Source organism: Arvicanthis niloticus, chromosome 27, assembly GCF_011762505.2.
Source record: "Arvicanthis niloticus isolate mArvNil1 chromosome 27, mArvNil1.pat.X, whole genome shotgun sequence".
Taxonomy (NCBI): Eukaryota; Metazoa; Chordata; class Mammalia; order Rodentia; family Muridae; genus Arvicanthis; species Arvicanthis niloticus.
Genome location: NC_133435.1, coordinates 20,481,837 through 20,497,276, shown reverse-complemented (window position 1 = coordinate 20,497,276; position 15,440 = coordinate 20,481,837). Strand labels below are relative to the sequence as shown.

The 15,440-nt window shown below is 42.2% G+C and overlaps 1 protein-coding gene and 1 long non-coding RNA gene across 2 annotated transcripts in view; both read right to left on the bottom strand.

Moving 5' to 3' along the window:
• Window positions 1–641: 641 nt before the first annotated feature.
• LOC143439789 (uncharacterized) lies at window positions 642–7,215 on the bottom strand. The gene is made up of 2 exons (XR_013107827.1): window positions 4,803–7,215; window positions 642–911 (listed from the first exon to the last, which is right to left on the bottom strand). It is a non-coding gene; the product is annotated as an uncharacterized LOC143439789 (long non-coding RNA).
• A 2,132-nt stretch (window positions 7,216–9,347) lies between these two features.
• Window positions 9,348–15,440, bottom strand: part of Mapk10 (mitogen-activated protein kinase 10) — a 49,223-nt gene continuing 43,130 nt past the window's right edge. The window contains exon 5 of the mRNA XM_076926340.1: window positions 9,348–14,189. Coding sequence (XP_076782455.1) covers window positions 14,047–14,189 — 143 coding nt within the window. The 3' untranslated portion in view covers window positions 9,348–14,046. The remainder of the gene's footprint in view (window positions 14,190–15,440) is intronic.

Here is a 15,440-nt window from a genome sequence, read left to right as displayed (position 1 = left end):
CTATTTTTTGCATAGGCAGCTGCTTCCTGCTCTAGGCTCTCTTCCTCTCCTTGCATTAGGTCTTCCTCAGAGCTGCTAAGGTCTATGAAAGCAGGCTTCTTAATGGGGTACAGGGGGGTCCCCCTGAACTCCACTCTCTCTTCACCAGCCGGTGAAGGGTCCTTAACCTTAACAGGCCCTGCAGTGGCCCCTGTTCCTTTCGAGTACTCTTTCCTATGACCAGGCTCCTTGGCCTGCTTCTGTTGCCTAGGCTTTTTTGCCTGCTTCTCCTTTCCAGGCTCTTTGGCTTGATGCCGGCTAACACGCCCTGTTTCTGATACTCTGGAGTGGACCTCTCCTGAAACCTCTTGACTTGCACTAATAGCTGTGTTGCGAGCTGGATCTTTACAACACAAATAAGCTAAAAACGAAAGCAACACAAACAAGAGGCCAACTATTGCAATGGGTGGCAATCCGCCCGCAACAAAAGCTTCCACCCCAAACATTTCTTTCAGAGACTTACCTCGATCCTGCAGTCTTTTAACCCGCCCTGAGTCTCAGGGAGGTCTTCCACAGCGCCTTGAAGATCCCAGGTTTCAATGCCAGATGTTCTGAGCCCCTCCGTGTCCCCTTCGCCCACAAAAGAGACACGTGAAGCAGTGTTCGGGTGGTTACCACAGCGAGGCTTTATTCTTGTATCAACAGAAGCAGAAAGACCCCAAGCCCAGAAAAGGCACTGCTATATGTACCCTAGGGTGGCGTGTTCACTTCTGATTGGCTGTTCACTCATTACCCATAATACGCCCTGGGATGGGCAGTGACTTTGGTGCGCTTTTTGCCTTTTGCACTTGCGTAGTTAGTTGTTTACTTGTGGGAGGACAGGATGCCCGCGCCATCTTGTAATGGCAAATGCTATCACACTCACGCGGCTCCTAACAAAGAATGAAATGGAAACTGGTGAACTTGAGTTTAATAGTTGGGTAGTATAAAAAGTTGTTTGTGGGGGCTGAAGAGATAGCCCAGGAGTTAAGACCTCTTGTTGCACTTGCTGAGACTGTGTTCAGTTCCCAGTACTCCCTTGGTGGCTCACAATAAGATTACAATAGGATCCAGCAGACCTGCTCCTCTGGCTGCCTTGGGCACTGCATGTATATGGTGCATACACAAACAGAAAAAAAAATCCATGTATATTTTTAAATATAATTGCTACATCCTACACATATAGACTTAAAATTGTCATGCAACTGCAATGATTCTAAATTATAAGCTCAAGAGAAGAGATTTGCTTCCAGATGTTGATCCTAAATCATTAGCTTCAACTGGTCATGTCATGTGGTGTGCTTTGGAGAACACTATAAATAGAATTGCCTATGCAACTGGAACACTGAAGTTACATGTTAAAATTTCTAACTGTAATTTATGTAAAGTCACTCGTATCTATTTATTTACCCATTTACATTTTTCCCAGAAGAGAAAGTGTGGCTTTTGTAATCTAGGGTTGCCTAGAAGACTTTGATGTCTGGGTGCCATGGGTCCCCACTTAGCTCAAATGCACCTTCTGTGAGTACCTAGATTATAGACTGCAAGTTTTTGTGACTTGAGACTTGCTTCAAACCCTGGCCCTGCAATTCCTAGCTAGACAAATTTTGTAGAAGCAAGATAATATTGATAAAAGGTTGATATTTTCTGAATATCAGAAATATAGCCGGGAATACTGTTGCAGGAACTACTGAAGGCAGGAACTACTGTGAGGAGTGAGTGAGCTCCCTCAGTGGTTAGGACAATGCCTTGCACACTGAAGGCTTAATGGTGGCAGCTCCCAGCTTCCCATTGTTCCTACCAATAAAATACTTCATCCAGAGACTGAAGTAGGGACCTGCTATAGCACAGACAGAAGCTAGAGATCATCACATACACCAACAAAGGATGCCCTAGACCCTCACATCTCATGTCTCCCCAACTCTGCCAGAGGTCAACAGCCAGGAAGGGGCACCAGAATTGTCTTTTCTTTTTCTGCTCTGAGATAATGGCTGTGGCCTCTAGGAACTAAACATAATGTCAAGGAATTATACCTGCAACTGTGCTTATCAACTCTGCCACAGAGGTGCACCAGGTGTTAAAAGTACTAAGTAAAAAATAATGACATTCCCAAGCATACAGACCAGTAACCTTGTTGTGCCAGAAAGCATTCGTGGACCCCCCAAAGACCACCAAGGAGCCGATTTGGATGCAATCATGCTAGGGTCTCTTTACTCAAGCTCCAGCTTGGGCTGCACCTCTGTCTCTAACATAGCAGAACAGGGGGGTGCAGCACTAAGCTTAGTTCCAGGCAAGCATTTATAGAGGCAGAAGAGGATACCTAGCCTGGCACACATCTGATTGGGAGCCACTATGGCCTTTAACATAATTGGCTGGTGCTGGGAGCCAAACCATAAACTTAGCTTCTGCTTTCCTCCTGATTGGTGGTTAGGAAGGGAAGTATCAGGGACAGGCTTGTAACCTGGAGGTGCAGATTTGTTGAGGAACAAGCTGGAAACTGGTGCTAGACCCAGGTTCTCTAAGATGGAGTCTGAACCCAAAAGATATGGTCTCTCTTGTAAGGAGGAGGTGCTCAATGGTCCCGAGAGAGTCTCCAGAAAAGGGTATCTCAGCTTCCTGTCAGTACAGGGAGAACATTAGCAGGGAGCCAAAGGCAGTACCCCATGACATTATCAGTTCCTTCTTGGACATTCTATTGTCTCCTTGGCATCCCCTGTGACGTCACCATTGTTGTAGTGACTACAAGTGCAACAATGTGTCTCATTCAGTGTCTACAGGATATTGTAGAAACATGTTTTCTCGACCAGACCAAGGAGACATTTTCGGAGAGCAGAGGTGGACATGACAGAGAGGAGGGAAAAGAGGAAGGAGGCTGGCCTTTCACCTGAGAATAATGAAGGACAAAGGAGGTCGTCTTGGCGAATGTGGAATGTTGGCAGATGGACATCATCTCCTGCAAGTGTCCTAATCAAGAAGCTGGCCAAGGAGGAAGAAGAGAGGCTGACAGAAAAGCTGCAGCTCATTACCCAGAAGAGAAATGAAGAGAGAGATCTTTCTCACGGAGGGATCCATTAACAAGAGGCCCTTCTGCAGGCTAAATCCAGAGTATGAAACTATTGAAGTGCAAAGAGAAGGTCATGTCATTTCTGCACAACTTAGAGATAGACACCATCAAGGCCCGTAAAGACCTCCAGGAGCTCAAGAAAGAGACTAACTTCTATAGCAACCTGCAGAACCGGATAGTGACTGAGAAGAATCTTGCACAGAAGAATTTGGACACACTGAACCAGGAGACAATGGCAGTATATGTTGACTTTACTGTAATCCAAAAATATTTGGCTGACTTCAACCCAAATGATAAAGACGAACAGGAGAAGACCAGCAACCTCCAGACCCAACACTATCCGGTCTCAGAAACTGCAAGAAGGCTGAAATTGGCCACATCCCAGAAAGAGCACCCCCTGCAGAATGAGTTGCCACCTCAGGAGCCCCCTGCTAAGCTCCATCCTCAACAGCCAGAGTATTCCTTGGATACATCTTCTCCCACATAGTTTCTTCACCAGTGTGAATAAGCCCTAAGTCTCAGCCAGTGAGCCAGCCTGGCTGATTTTGGCTCTTACTCCCTTTCCTGTGCTTACAAGACCAGTTGAGAGAGAACTGAGGTGACTGTTGCTACCAAGTGTCCAAGAGGAGAAACAGCTGTAGTCTGTGCTGCTAAGTGTGCAGTGAGAGAAGGCTGCTCAACAATGTTTTCTTTAGGGTTTGTTTCAAGTTTTGTTTTCCATTGTTTGCATTTTTATTATGATATTGGGAAGTTATATGTTCTTGTTATCATTTTTCATTTTTGGTTTTTGCTTTTAATTCTTTATATTAACTTTTTAAAGCATGTTTTTAAATTTTCATTTGTTTTTTGAATAAAAATTGATCTGCAAAAAAAAAAAAAAAAAAAAAAAAAGGTATGGTCTCTCAACCTCAAGTCTCTACGTCCTGGGCTACCTAGTTGCTTATAAATGCCCTGGACCACGTTTTATGAAAGTAACCAGGGATGAATCCCAAAAAGGCACCATGGGACCAAGACTTGCCTGGAAGTCCTGAAGAACTGGTGAAAAGTCACCAGAAAGAGTCAGAGAGTTGGTGTGAGGCTTTCCCACTTGTGACACAGCAGTTGGAAAGATACTTTCAAGGTAGACCTTAGGGCACCTTTCCAGTGACCAATCTGGCTAAGCTGCCAACATGCCGTGGGCATCAACGCCCATCACACACCATGAGGCCCAGATACAGTCTCAGGACCTGGCTGGCTCTCGCAGTTATTAAAATGAAGTAGGCAAGCGGGCATACTGAAACCATGGACTCCTGATGACTTGTTACAGAGGGCTGGACAAGTGGACCCCGACGGCCCGTTGCAGGGGCTCTCCTTGTGCTCCGCTTGGTTGCACAGCCAGGAAATGAGTTGAGAGTTACAGTAATCCCCTCTTAAAGACCTCTTTCGCCGTGAGGTGTTGTGGAAAATTAACAGTCCCCTAGGCAGCCCTAACCTAAAGAGAAAGTGGACCTGGTCAGAGCATTTTTTCTAAAGCGCCATTTGGGGCTGAGGCACACAGCAGAGTGGAAGGGTGGCAGATACTCCTTATTAAACCTGTATGGTTCAAGGGCTAAGGTCGGGTGAGACCAGCCCAGGCAGCGTAGGTCACTTTTTCTTAGAGAGTAAGGTGTTGGAAGAATACAGAATGTTTGAACAGTTAGCTAACTGGGCTCTGGTATCACGTAGTGAATCAACTTCTTACCTGTAAGGGAACCTTGAGCATACTAGGCAGCCTGTCAGTCTGTCTTCTCAGGCTCCCTCTTGCCTGCCTCTCATTAAGGTAAGAGCCCTTTTCTGTCTTCACTGAGAAAAAAAAGTCTAATTAAAATGGGTTTGTGTTGTTATACAAATTTCCGACAACGCCTCCGTGTGCCTTCTTGCCTCTTATGACATCACTGACTGACAATCTTCCAGCCTGGCAGGCACCAGGTGCTCTCAGCTACAAACCCTTTCTCTTGCGCCATCAGCTTGGTTCTTCCTCTATCGGCTTGCCCTCTGATACAGTTGGAAGTGTTTAATCTACATCACACCCTAACTTTAATAATGTTCTGCTGCTCCACATTTTAGGGAAATGATGAGTTTTCTACCATTGTTTATATTGCCTCGCACCCCGTGTTCTGCTGCGATCGCTCTCTTGCCCAGTTGCGCACCGATGGCCATAAGTCAGCACTAACCTCAAAATCAGGTTCAGTCACTCAGCTTCAGTCCTGGTTTTCCCTGCACTTCACCGGCGTTCCTTGTGATATGTGCTGTCTCTGTGTTGGAACGAGAAGTGTCTCCGACATCTCTACTCCACACTCAGCTCCTTCCTGCTTTTATACACACTTGTGAATTTTCATATAATTCATAGGCTGCTTACTCCTAGGTTCCTATTTGATCCGCTGTGTCAGTCATCGATAGCAAGCATCCATTATAGCTTATGTAAAAAGGAAAATTCTGGAATTGTTTCTAATAGTCATTTACATACCATATTATCAGTTCACGAGAAAATGTTGTCACCTACGCTTTCACAAGCTATCTTTTCTGTTTATTTTTAATCTATTCGGTAATATTTATACTTAGGATTGAACCTAACGCCTCCTACTTGGTAAGGTATGTCTCTTTTACTTATTAGTTGGAGACAAGGTCTTACTTAAGTTGCTAAGGCTGAGCTTGAACTTGTAATCCTCCTGCCTGTCTCTCAAATAAGCAAAATTCTAGGTGTGTGCCACTGGCTGCTGTTCATTCCTAATTATATCTTGACCACATTCTTCTCAGATCCTCTACTCCTTGGTAAAAACCCTATCATTTCTTTCTGGATTTTTATCATAGCCCATGATGCATGACTTGCTTCCATCGTCTTTCTTTTCAAGAACTCTCCCCACTCAAAACCAGAAAAAAAAAATATATATATACATTTATATATTTTATGTTTAACATACTATTTAGTATATGTAACTTATATATTATGTAATAATATATAATCTTGTATGTATTATATAACATATGCTATAATTTATAATTTATTATATATAGTTTATTAATATTTATATTATATATTAGATAGTAAGATAGCATAATACCCTTGCTCAGTCCTAATCCTTGTTTTCTAATATTTAGAATAAATTCCCAAGATGCTCCTTTGTTCAGACTCTTGCTTTCTGTTCCAGTTTCAATGGTCATTATCTTTCTTACCTCTTCTGTTTAATCTTGGGATTCTTAAGTGTTCTTTGTTCATGGCATAAAAGTAAACTTTTCCCATGTCTCTCCACTGCCCTGGCATTTCCCTCAGTATGAACTGTTCTTCTTCATATGGCGATGTGCTTTATTTCCTCACTGGATCCAGGTCTGACCAAGAGTCACCGCCTCTGAGAGGCTTTCTGGGCAGTGTCTCACACGACATCTCTCTTTAAGCCTTCGCTTTCAGTCTGCTTTGTGCTTTCAGTGCTTGCAGCTATTTTGCTCCCACCTCACCACACATTACCATGCAGACTACACAAAGGCAGCAAGTGTGTGCATCCCTCACAGGGATGTGTAGCTATGGCAATATTTGGAGATTTGATGTGTTCAGTAAATATTTGTAGCATGAACCGACAAATGCATGTTTATCGTCCAATGTTAAATATTCCAGCAGAGATATTTAGGAATGCTCTGAGCTAAATCTTTAATACAAATGAAGAGATAATCTCACTCCTAGAGTCACCCATAGACTGAGCAAAGTACATGGAATTCTGCTTCAGTTTAAAGTGAGACTGAAAGGCAGTTCTAGGGCCTGCTGGGACACTGGAGTTAGCGTGAGCTTCCAGCTCAACATCAAAGCCCACGAATTCCAAGGTAAACAAATATCAAAATAATTCATGATGGATAGAAAAGAATAGCCATGCTGGCATCTTTTATGAATTTAAAAATTATCCATCCCCATATTACAAAGGAAAATAATCACTCTTCTCTTATGCTGGTTCATTAAGTATACCTGAAATACAATTAGACAAAATGAGAACATTGAAAGGTTATTTCTTTTTATGCCAATAATAAAAATGGGTTCATTTAGGGTGCACCTATAATTTAAACACATTGTGATTTTAAAAGAAGATAAATTAGTAAGATATTTTGCATTGACCATTTGTTTTTAGGCATTGATTTTTTGGCTGCATATATATATATATATATATATATATATATATATATATATATATATATAACAAGGATCATAATATATCTGTCTTCTACCCCAAACAGTTCAATAAATGCTTTTGGCAAGGACTGATGAAATACTTTAGAATGTAGCTCAGAGATTAAACTAGAAATTCAAAATAACCTTCTTAGAGCTTAATGTATGCCAGCCCATTAAGAGCATACAACTGCTCTAAATGTCTTCCTTTCATAAAGAAACCATTTGAATTAGTCTCTTAGACTGTGTGAAGTGCTATTTGCATTATAAAATTTTGTTTTTTGTATTATTGTTTGTAGACAATACTTTCATGAGCACAGACTTCAGTGCTTTTAGTGGAAAACACATAATGCATGATCCAGTCTTCTGACTAGCCTAAAGGTAAGATAAAGACTCTAGGTACCTGCTATTGAGTTTGAACAGAAAGATTTTAAGCAAAGTGAAATAGAGGACAATACCAGAACTCCCCACTATGCTGAGTAAATTGAACCCTCTACACTGCATCCTGGACTTACCTACTTTTGAATTTTACACGTTAATTGCATACCTTCTTTAAAAGGAATATTTGGCAGAAGGGGGTGGAGTTTGGAGGGTTGTTTGATTTTTGCTATTGTTTTGTTTGTTTGCACCATAGCATTAATGTGTTTGAGAAATCTAAGTTCCTACAGGACATTTCTGTGACTTCAGACACAATCATGCAGCAGCCTGAGCCTGTGGAGCTCAATATGGGACAGGAGTCTTCACTTATGATATACTGGGATGCCAGACATGAACAGACCTGAGATGGCAGAACACCCTATGTACCACTACTTGGACATGTCCTTCAGGCATTGCCTTCCAACTGCTTTAAGCATGGGGTATGGGGCTGCAGGAAGGACCACAGTGGGACATGCTATGTGCATAGGACACAGTAATGAATGCTAAGTCAATTGGTAAGGTCAAAGCCTTTACCTTCTTCACAATCACATCTATTATTGAGCAAGTAGATGCATTCTTCTAGACTGGTTGTTGTTTTAGTCACATGAAGAAGAGAATGGTCACTACTCTTTTTGTCAACCCTTATTGCAAATATGATCAAAATGGTCAAATAAGGTAACATTTTATGCAGTGTAGAATGTACCAACAACTGCAGATTTTCTCTCCTTGGGCAATTTACTATGAAGAATGAATTTGCACTTCCTAGTCTTATAGGTATTTTTAGATATGTATGCTTGATCAAAAGAAAAGAAAGAGAAAAACAAAAAGAGTTGTAATTGAAGTCAAATAGGCTGCCAGGCTTAGTTGTACAAGCTTGGATTCCCAGCACTCAAGAAACTGAGGCAGGGGGATTGAGAGTACTCAGACCCTTTGGACTACCTAGCAAGAAACCTCCCCATATCGCTCACTCAAATGAAAGAAAAAGCAGAAATCAAAATAATTAAAAAATAGTTAGGATAAAAGTCATTGTAAATGTGAGAAATAGCCTTCTGTTTCTATTTTCCTAAATGGAAGAAAAAGTATAATAATTGCAAATAGTAGGAATGTCTATGTTTCAAGAATTTTATTAACTGAAAAATAAAATGTATTGTTCACAGAAATATGCGGGTCACAGTGTTCAGACAGTCAGGTGAACCCTGGCATACTCAGTGGACTCGGCTGAGTGTAACTCAAATCCTAAAATTTGACAAGAAGTCTGAAATAATAATGTAGACAAAATAAATCTCTCAGGCAAAATTAATATTAGGAATTCTGTCGATCAATCTGAAAAAAAAATGTTGTTCTGATCTACTTACGAATGACTTCTGTTCATTGTTATCTTACTGGTTATTACTGAATTGTAACCATAAAGCAAGGACCTGCAGATGGAAATGAAGGGCTTTCTGAAAGGAATGATTCTCAAACACAAACACGCCCTTCTCCACTGAGACCTGTGTGTCTCGAGGAGAAGGAAGCTGTCCCTTCCTTCTTCTTATCTACCCGCTTGGTACAACTGACCATGCAAGTTTTCTTCAGTAAGGTCAGAACAAACTCATGGAAGCCCCTTCAGAGCTCCCGAAACCAAAGCAGCGCAAACAACAGGCATTGTCGACAGGAGAGTCTGACAGAGTCTGGGTCTCATTTGGTTTTACGAGAAGGGAAGCATATTTCCTTCAGCTTTAATGATTCATAAGACATACAAATTACAATATGTTGACTTGGTTCCACCTCTGAAGAGTCTAAAGAATTCAAAGTTCTGCAATTCATGCTCTTTTCCACAGACATATTTAAAGTAAGAGGGAAAAAATGGAAAAGAATGTGAAAAAGAACACAGAAATGTATCGAACAATTTTGATCCATGTTAGACACCATTACGAGCACATCAAATCTATCAGGCTAGTGACAACCCGTCTCACCTCCGAGACTTTGCAACGAGATTGGACATACATGATTTTGGCTTCCATGTTGATATAGAACTATATGGGTATATGTGAACATGTGTGTGTATGTGTGTGCTGTAGACACATCTCATAAACACTGACATAGGATAATTCTCTTCATCAGTAATGGGGGTTTTGGGGGTCCAGTCATGCAGAATAACAGGCAGATGCAAGGTAGGCATCCCTGCAAGAAGAACATGGCATGGCGGACAGCTGCTGGCAAATAAGGGCTGGGAGATTTGTCTCTACTGGGATATACTGGCCATTGGTCCCACACGATCACGAATAAAATAAACAGTTCACATGTCAAAAAAAATCCTTCCACTTTGCTTTGACTGACCAAAGTGAACTAACAATTAGAGATCTCTCTGGGTGCCCAAAAAGATACCATTTATATTTTAATGGCAAGGGTAAAATAACTGATTTGGTTACTTACATTATACATTTTTAGTTTGTTTAGTCACTGCCACTTCTAAGGATACACATAGAAGATGTTGGACTATTGCAGTTAACATGTGTATGTGTCTGTGAAGGCAGGAGTGTTAGGGTGTTGAGAGGGATTTCTCTCCAGACCCAAAGGAGCTGGCATTGAAATTCTCCCCACCCCCAAGACTTTTCTTCTCTCTCTGAACCATAAACTTTAAGTTTCCCAGCCAAGTCAATTAACAAAATTCTTTACAGGATGCAATGCCTTTTGGATGTACATTCTTATTTGCTAAGAAAAGAAAACAGAAATAAATTTTTGTATAACCTGGCCTCTAGGATAAATACGAGCTGCAAAATGAGATCTGTAAATCTTTCCCCCTAACAAATCACAAAATGATGTCTGTGCTTTTGTCCCTTCAGTTTGTCTATGCTCCGTAACCAAATCTCTCATTTACTGCTCATCTGTTATCAGTGTCTTCATAGGATACTAGTTCTGAAAGTGATAACTGACTGAGAGAAGCCAGCCACACTACTGCTGAGCCATCAAATGAGTGTGTTTCCTCCAACTGCTAAGACTTGGCCCAGCTGTGGAATAAAGACCTAGGAAGCACTAACCAACTTTGAAGCATGGAGTATTAGTTTTGATCTTTATTGCACAGGAAACAGTTGTGCCATAAGACCGATGTATCCCATTGGAAAAAATGAGCACACTGACCCACCAAATATTCCTAAACCAGCAAAGAAATAGTTAACATGGTAACAGTTTAGGTCTTCCTATTCAGGGGTACACCCTTGTCCTTTCTGCAGAACACCATGGAATATATTAACGACCAAGGTTGCCTATCAAAGGGGTAGACTTCTAAGTTCCAACTTTCTGTTGCAAAATGAACACATGGAACTCCTTCGAATCTTCCACAAGTACAGTTCAGGGCTTAGAACAGTTCTCTGCCCCAAAAGTAAGAACACCCTTGTGAGGAACAGATGTTACATAAAATAAATACTGTTTTTTTCCTAACAAGATCCATTGAAGGGTATAATGTATACTGTCAACTTTCTCAGAGCGTAACAATATAATAGAGAATGGGGTGTCTGAAGGGGAATGTTTTGACATTGACCCTCTTGGTTGTTCCTCAACCATCCAGCCTTCTCGATCAGCTAAAACCAATCCTTCATGATGTCCAGGAGCTAAATGTTCATCTCTCCCTGAATGTGCTATGTAAAACCCAAGGGATTTGCTTTATTTTTTCTTATCCATGCAGGATCTTGTCCAAGGGTACCCAGCAGTACAGTGCCAGCCACAGGAGACTGGCTAGTAGTACCCAGGCCAACCTGAAGGAGGGGAAGACTGAGGTGATCTGTTTTGCCTGTTTTTCTCTACCCAGAAAAAAAAAAAAATGGTTGGCACTTGTTAGAAGGAGCCTGACTGTTAAACACACCAAGCATTCTGCTGAGAGCCCTGCCTGTCTGTCGCCATCTTGATTATTAAGGAATTCCCCCTTGAGACTTGTTCCTTTGAAGCAGTTGTCTGGTCACTAACCTGGTGTGGCATGGTGTGAGGGAGTGCAGAGATCACAGACATAAAAGCAAACTACAGAAAAAGAAGAGAATACGATACAGGTAAGTTAAGAAAAAGGAAAATAAGACAGATGGGAAAAGGAGAGAGAGCATGAGAACTAATTGGTGTTTATAAAGATCACTTTGTCTGAAACATTAACCAAAAGACCCAGGAACAACACAGAGACTGGTACCTTTATCCAGGGGACGAGCTGCATTCTCTAAGATCTGAAGATAGCCAGCTCCCGACCCCACTTCTCTCCTCCACCTTTTCAATACCATGTCTTGCAATGAACCATACTGTAGGAAACAATCCAAAGAATGGCCACATAGCAGTGTGCTGTTTGTCTGTAGTGTGTGTGTGTGTGTGTGTGTGTGTGTGTGTGTGTGTGTGTGTATGAGTGTGTTTGGGGGTATGTGGGTGTGGTGGTGGGAATGGAGCGATGTAGTGGTTGTGGGAGTTGGGGGTGGGTCTGAGGCTTCTGACTGACTCTATTGCTTGAAGAGAGAAGAGCTCCCGTGCTGTTGTATTTAAGGCAGTTTGCAGAGCTCTGGCATTGCTGTTTGCTCCGTAATGAAGGGTTTTCCAGTTGCCAGGCCCCATCACCTTCATCTGATCACGTGTTCCACTTCTTCTTCAGGTGAAGTATCACCACAGGGGTGAGCACCAAAGTGGCCAGAGCGCAAATAACCATGGTGGATGCTTCACCCAAGGGAGGAAGAAGGGAAGGCAGGCCTGGCCTGTTATTGCTCAGAAGCCGCACCGGCATTGCCTTGTATGTAACCAAGATGGTTCACAGTGCCTCTCTGAGCGCTTTCAGGGATTTGAGCTAAATTCAGATGATTTCACTAAACACACAAACGTTTCATGGCTTTAAGACAAAGTCGCTGCTAGTGCTAGCTAGTAGGACCTACGTTGGCACAGCGTTATTGCTCTCGTGTATCTACTGCAATACAAAAGTCAGATTATCAGCCCTTCTCAGATTACACACATCTATGAAAATACATCAATAAGTATGAAACATCAGTCATATCATGGGGCCTGAGAGAGCCCTCCGAGGGACAACCAAGTCCATGAAGATGCTTGTAGATGCTATCCTGAAGGTCACCCTGTGCTTTGGGGGTTTTATTTTAATTGTTTTATCCTATTCCAGAAGAAGGAACAAAGCATCAGCAGGGGGTGACTCTGGGAAGCAGCTCACACATGGAAAACATACCCCACAATCTCACAATGGTCCAGGTAGGGTCATCCTCTCTGAAGGAGATCACTCGCATGAAGGTCATTCCATGGGGCTTCAGGAAAGGGCTTTGACCACAGGATGTGTGCACAATGAACCTGCCTCGACACCTGCCCCTTTCTCCAGCAACTTTCTTTTTTGACACGTGATTTTAAAAATAAACAATAGTGCCCAATGTTTAGAGCATAGATGTGGTGTCCCCCTGCACCTGGGCAGTGATTTCCTCCCGATCAGTCTATACTGCAGCAATGTGCTCTGATCCCCACTACCTACTTCTTTCCAGAGAGAGCACCATTGACTTTGACTTACATCTTCTTTCTAAAGGCCAACCTACTTACAGCCTGAAAGCTACTGCTCCCTCCCTCCCCCCCAACATTGGATGTAAGCATCACATATGTTCTTTCTACAAATTGGTATGCAGGTGCCATTTAATCGGTTCAAATTCGGAAGCTACATCTTCAAGGGTCTGAGAGTTCACTCCTCCATATTCCCCCTTTACAGATTCTCTTATAAGACATACAGCTTAATCAATTAACAAACTAAACAGCTTATATACTGGCAATATATTACAGATGGATTTATGTCAGAGTAATAGATCACATGAAATGGACCATGTGGTACCCCGGTGCGTGTCTTGGTGGAGCCTTGAGGACACTGACAGGAGCATCTCTAAGTGCTGTTTGAATACAGACACATGCGGATCTGTATCTACATCCATCTGACTAGGCCGAAAGGAGCAGGTAGACGCGAGATAGAGACACACACATGCTGGGTGGGGCCCGTGCCCACCTCCTCATGCCATTTGAAGGGCAGTTACAGGTTGCTGGTTCTGCAGCCACTTAAGTTACACTTTAGGGAAAGGCTTCTCTAATTGTGTCTGGCTTGTCTTGTGTAGTAAGCACTGCTGGAGGGAGACCAAAGCGAGCGCAACTAGAAGTTAAGTATACATTTCAGCTCAGCTGTGATACAGAACTTTAGAGAAGCACGCAGAAAGATTTAACTTATTTTTACGTTGGATCTCTCTCTTGCTATTTTATCTTGACATTGCGTGAGTGCATTTGTGCATGTGTGGTGTGTGTGTGTGTGTGTGTGTGTGTGTGTGCAAGCTGTGTATGTGCATATGTGCTGTGTTCTATCGCGTCATCTCCTGAAGAACGCCGGGTTTCGCAGGCAGGCGGCTAGTCACCTGCAACAACCCAACGGTCCTGCTGAGGCTTCCAGGCTGCTGTCAGTGTCGGATGCAAGGGTCTGGTCGGTGGACATGGAGGAGATGTCGTTGACAGACGAGGATGGAGGGAGACTCTCACTGCTGTTCACTGCTGCACCTGTGCTAAGAAAATGAAGACCAACATGACTAAATCTGGAACCAGACCCATGGTCTCAGGATGTTCAGTGTGGGGATGGGTATAACAAGAAGTGTCTTCTCTATTCTGCAGACCTTCATAGAATTGATACAGGAAACTGAATTTGATGGTCGAACTCAAGAAGAAATGACTCAGAAACCCCACCACGTGTCATATTTATTCAAAGGTTAATGGTTATCAATTTCACCCTGTATTAGAAACCACCACTTGTACCATCCCAACTCTAAGTCTCATAGTATTGTAATGTTACTGAGCTTGGGGGAAGCCAAGGCATTTGCATCCTTAGGTAGGACCCTAGAGATTGTATAGTTATTCAGGGAACAGAAAATGACTGGCATGATCTTGATGTCTTCAATGAAAGAAGTAAAACAAGCACACATGATAGTCTTAGCCCAGAAACAAGCTAAGGCAAAGCCCAGTGGTCTGAATTTGTGATGATTACAGTTCTAGGAAAATGGAAGTATATAAAACACAGAGTATTATATAATCATTAAAGGGAATACCAAAATGCAAATTGATATAGAAAAACCAAGACTCTAGAGGAATGTCAATGTCAAGCAGAAGGAAAAATAGGACAGAGCATGCCCTGTGAGATTAGGTGTTCGTTTGCAGACTCACTTGCTTAGGATCTGTGAATATTGGATTATTAATTTGAAAGCATCTTTCATTCTGCTGCAAGTGTCTGAAACTCTGGCAGGGCATCCTCAGCAAGGACTGGCTGTGAGTCGCTAGCTTTGAAAACAATGAAGGGAAGACGGGCCCAAGGCCCAAGGCCCAGAGACCAAAACTCAGCAGCCTGGAAACAGTCAGTCTCCTTTATTTTTCATCTATAATTTTTGTGCATAAGTGATAGATTAACACAATGCATACATATGAAACAGGTATATGCTTTGTGGAAGAGGTTACTAGTATTTAAAATACCTATCAATCAACAAGAAAAAAGAATTCTTACTAACATTGTCTCACTTGAGACGCAATAGGGTCAAGAGCTATTTGGTGAAAGATTATAACTAGAATAAGGGACAAATGAATTATCCACGTCGACACAGAATTAAGTCAGAAAACAAAACAAACCCAAGGAAGCAGAAACATTCAAACAGTGTCTGCTCCAACAGCAGATGTTTTATGGGGACAAATGGGATAAAAATGTAAAAGAAATTAAAGGTTACTAAAGTAAGAAGTAACTAAAGGTTTCAAACATTTACACCAAGA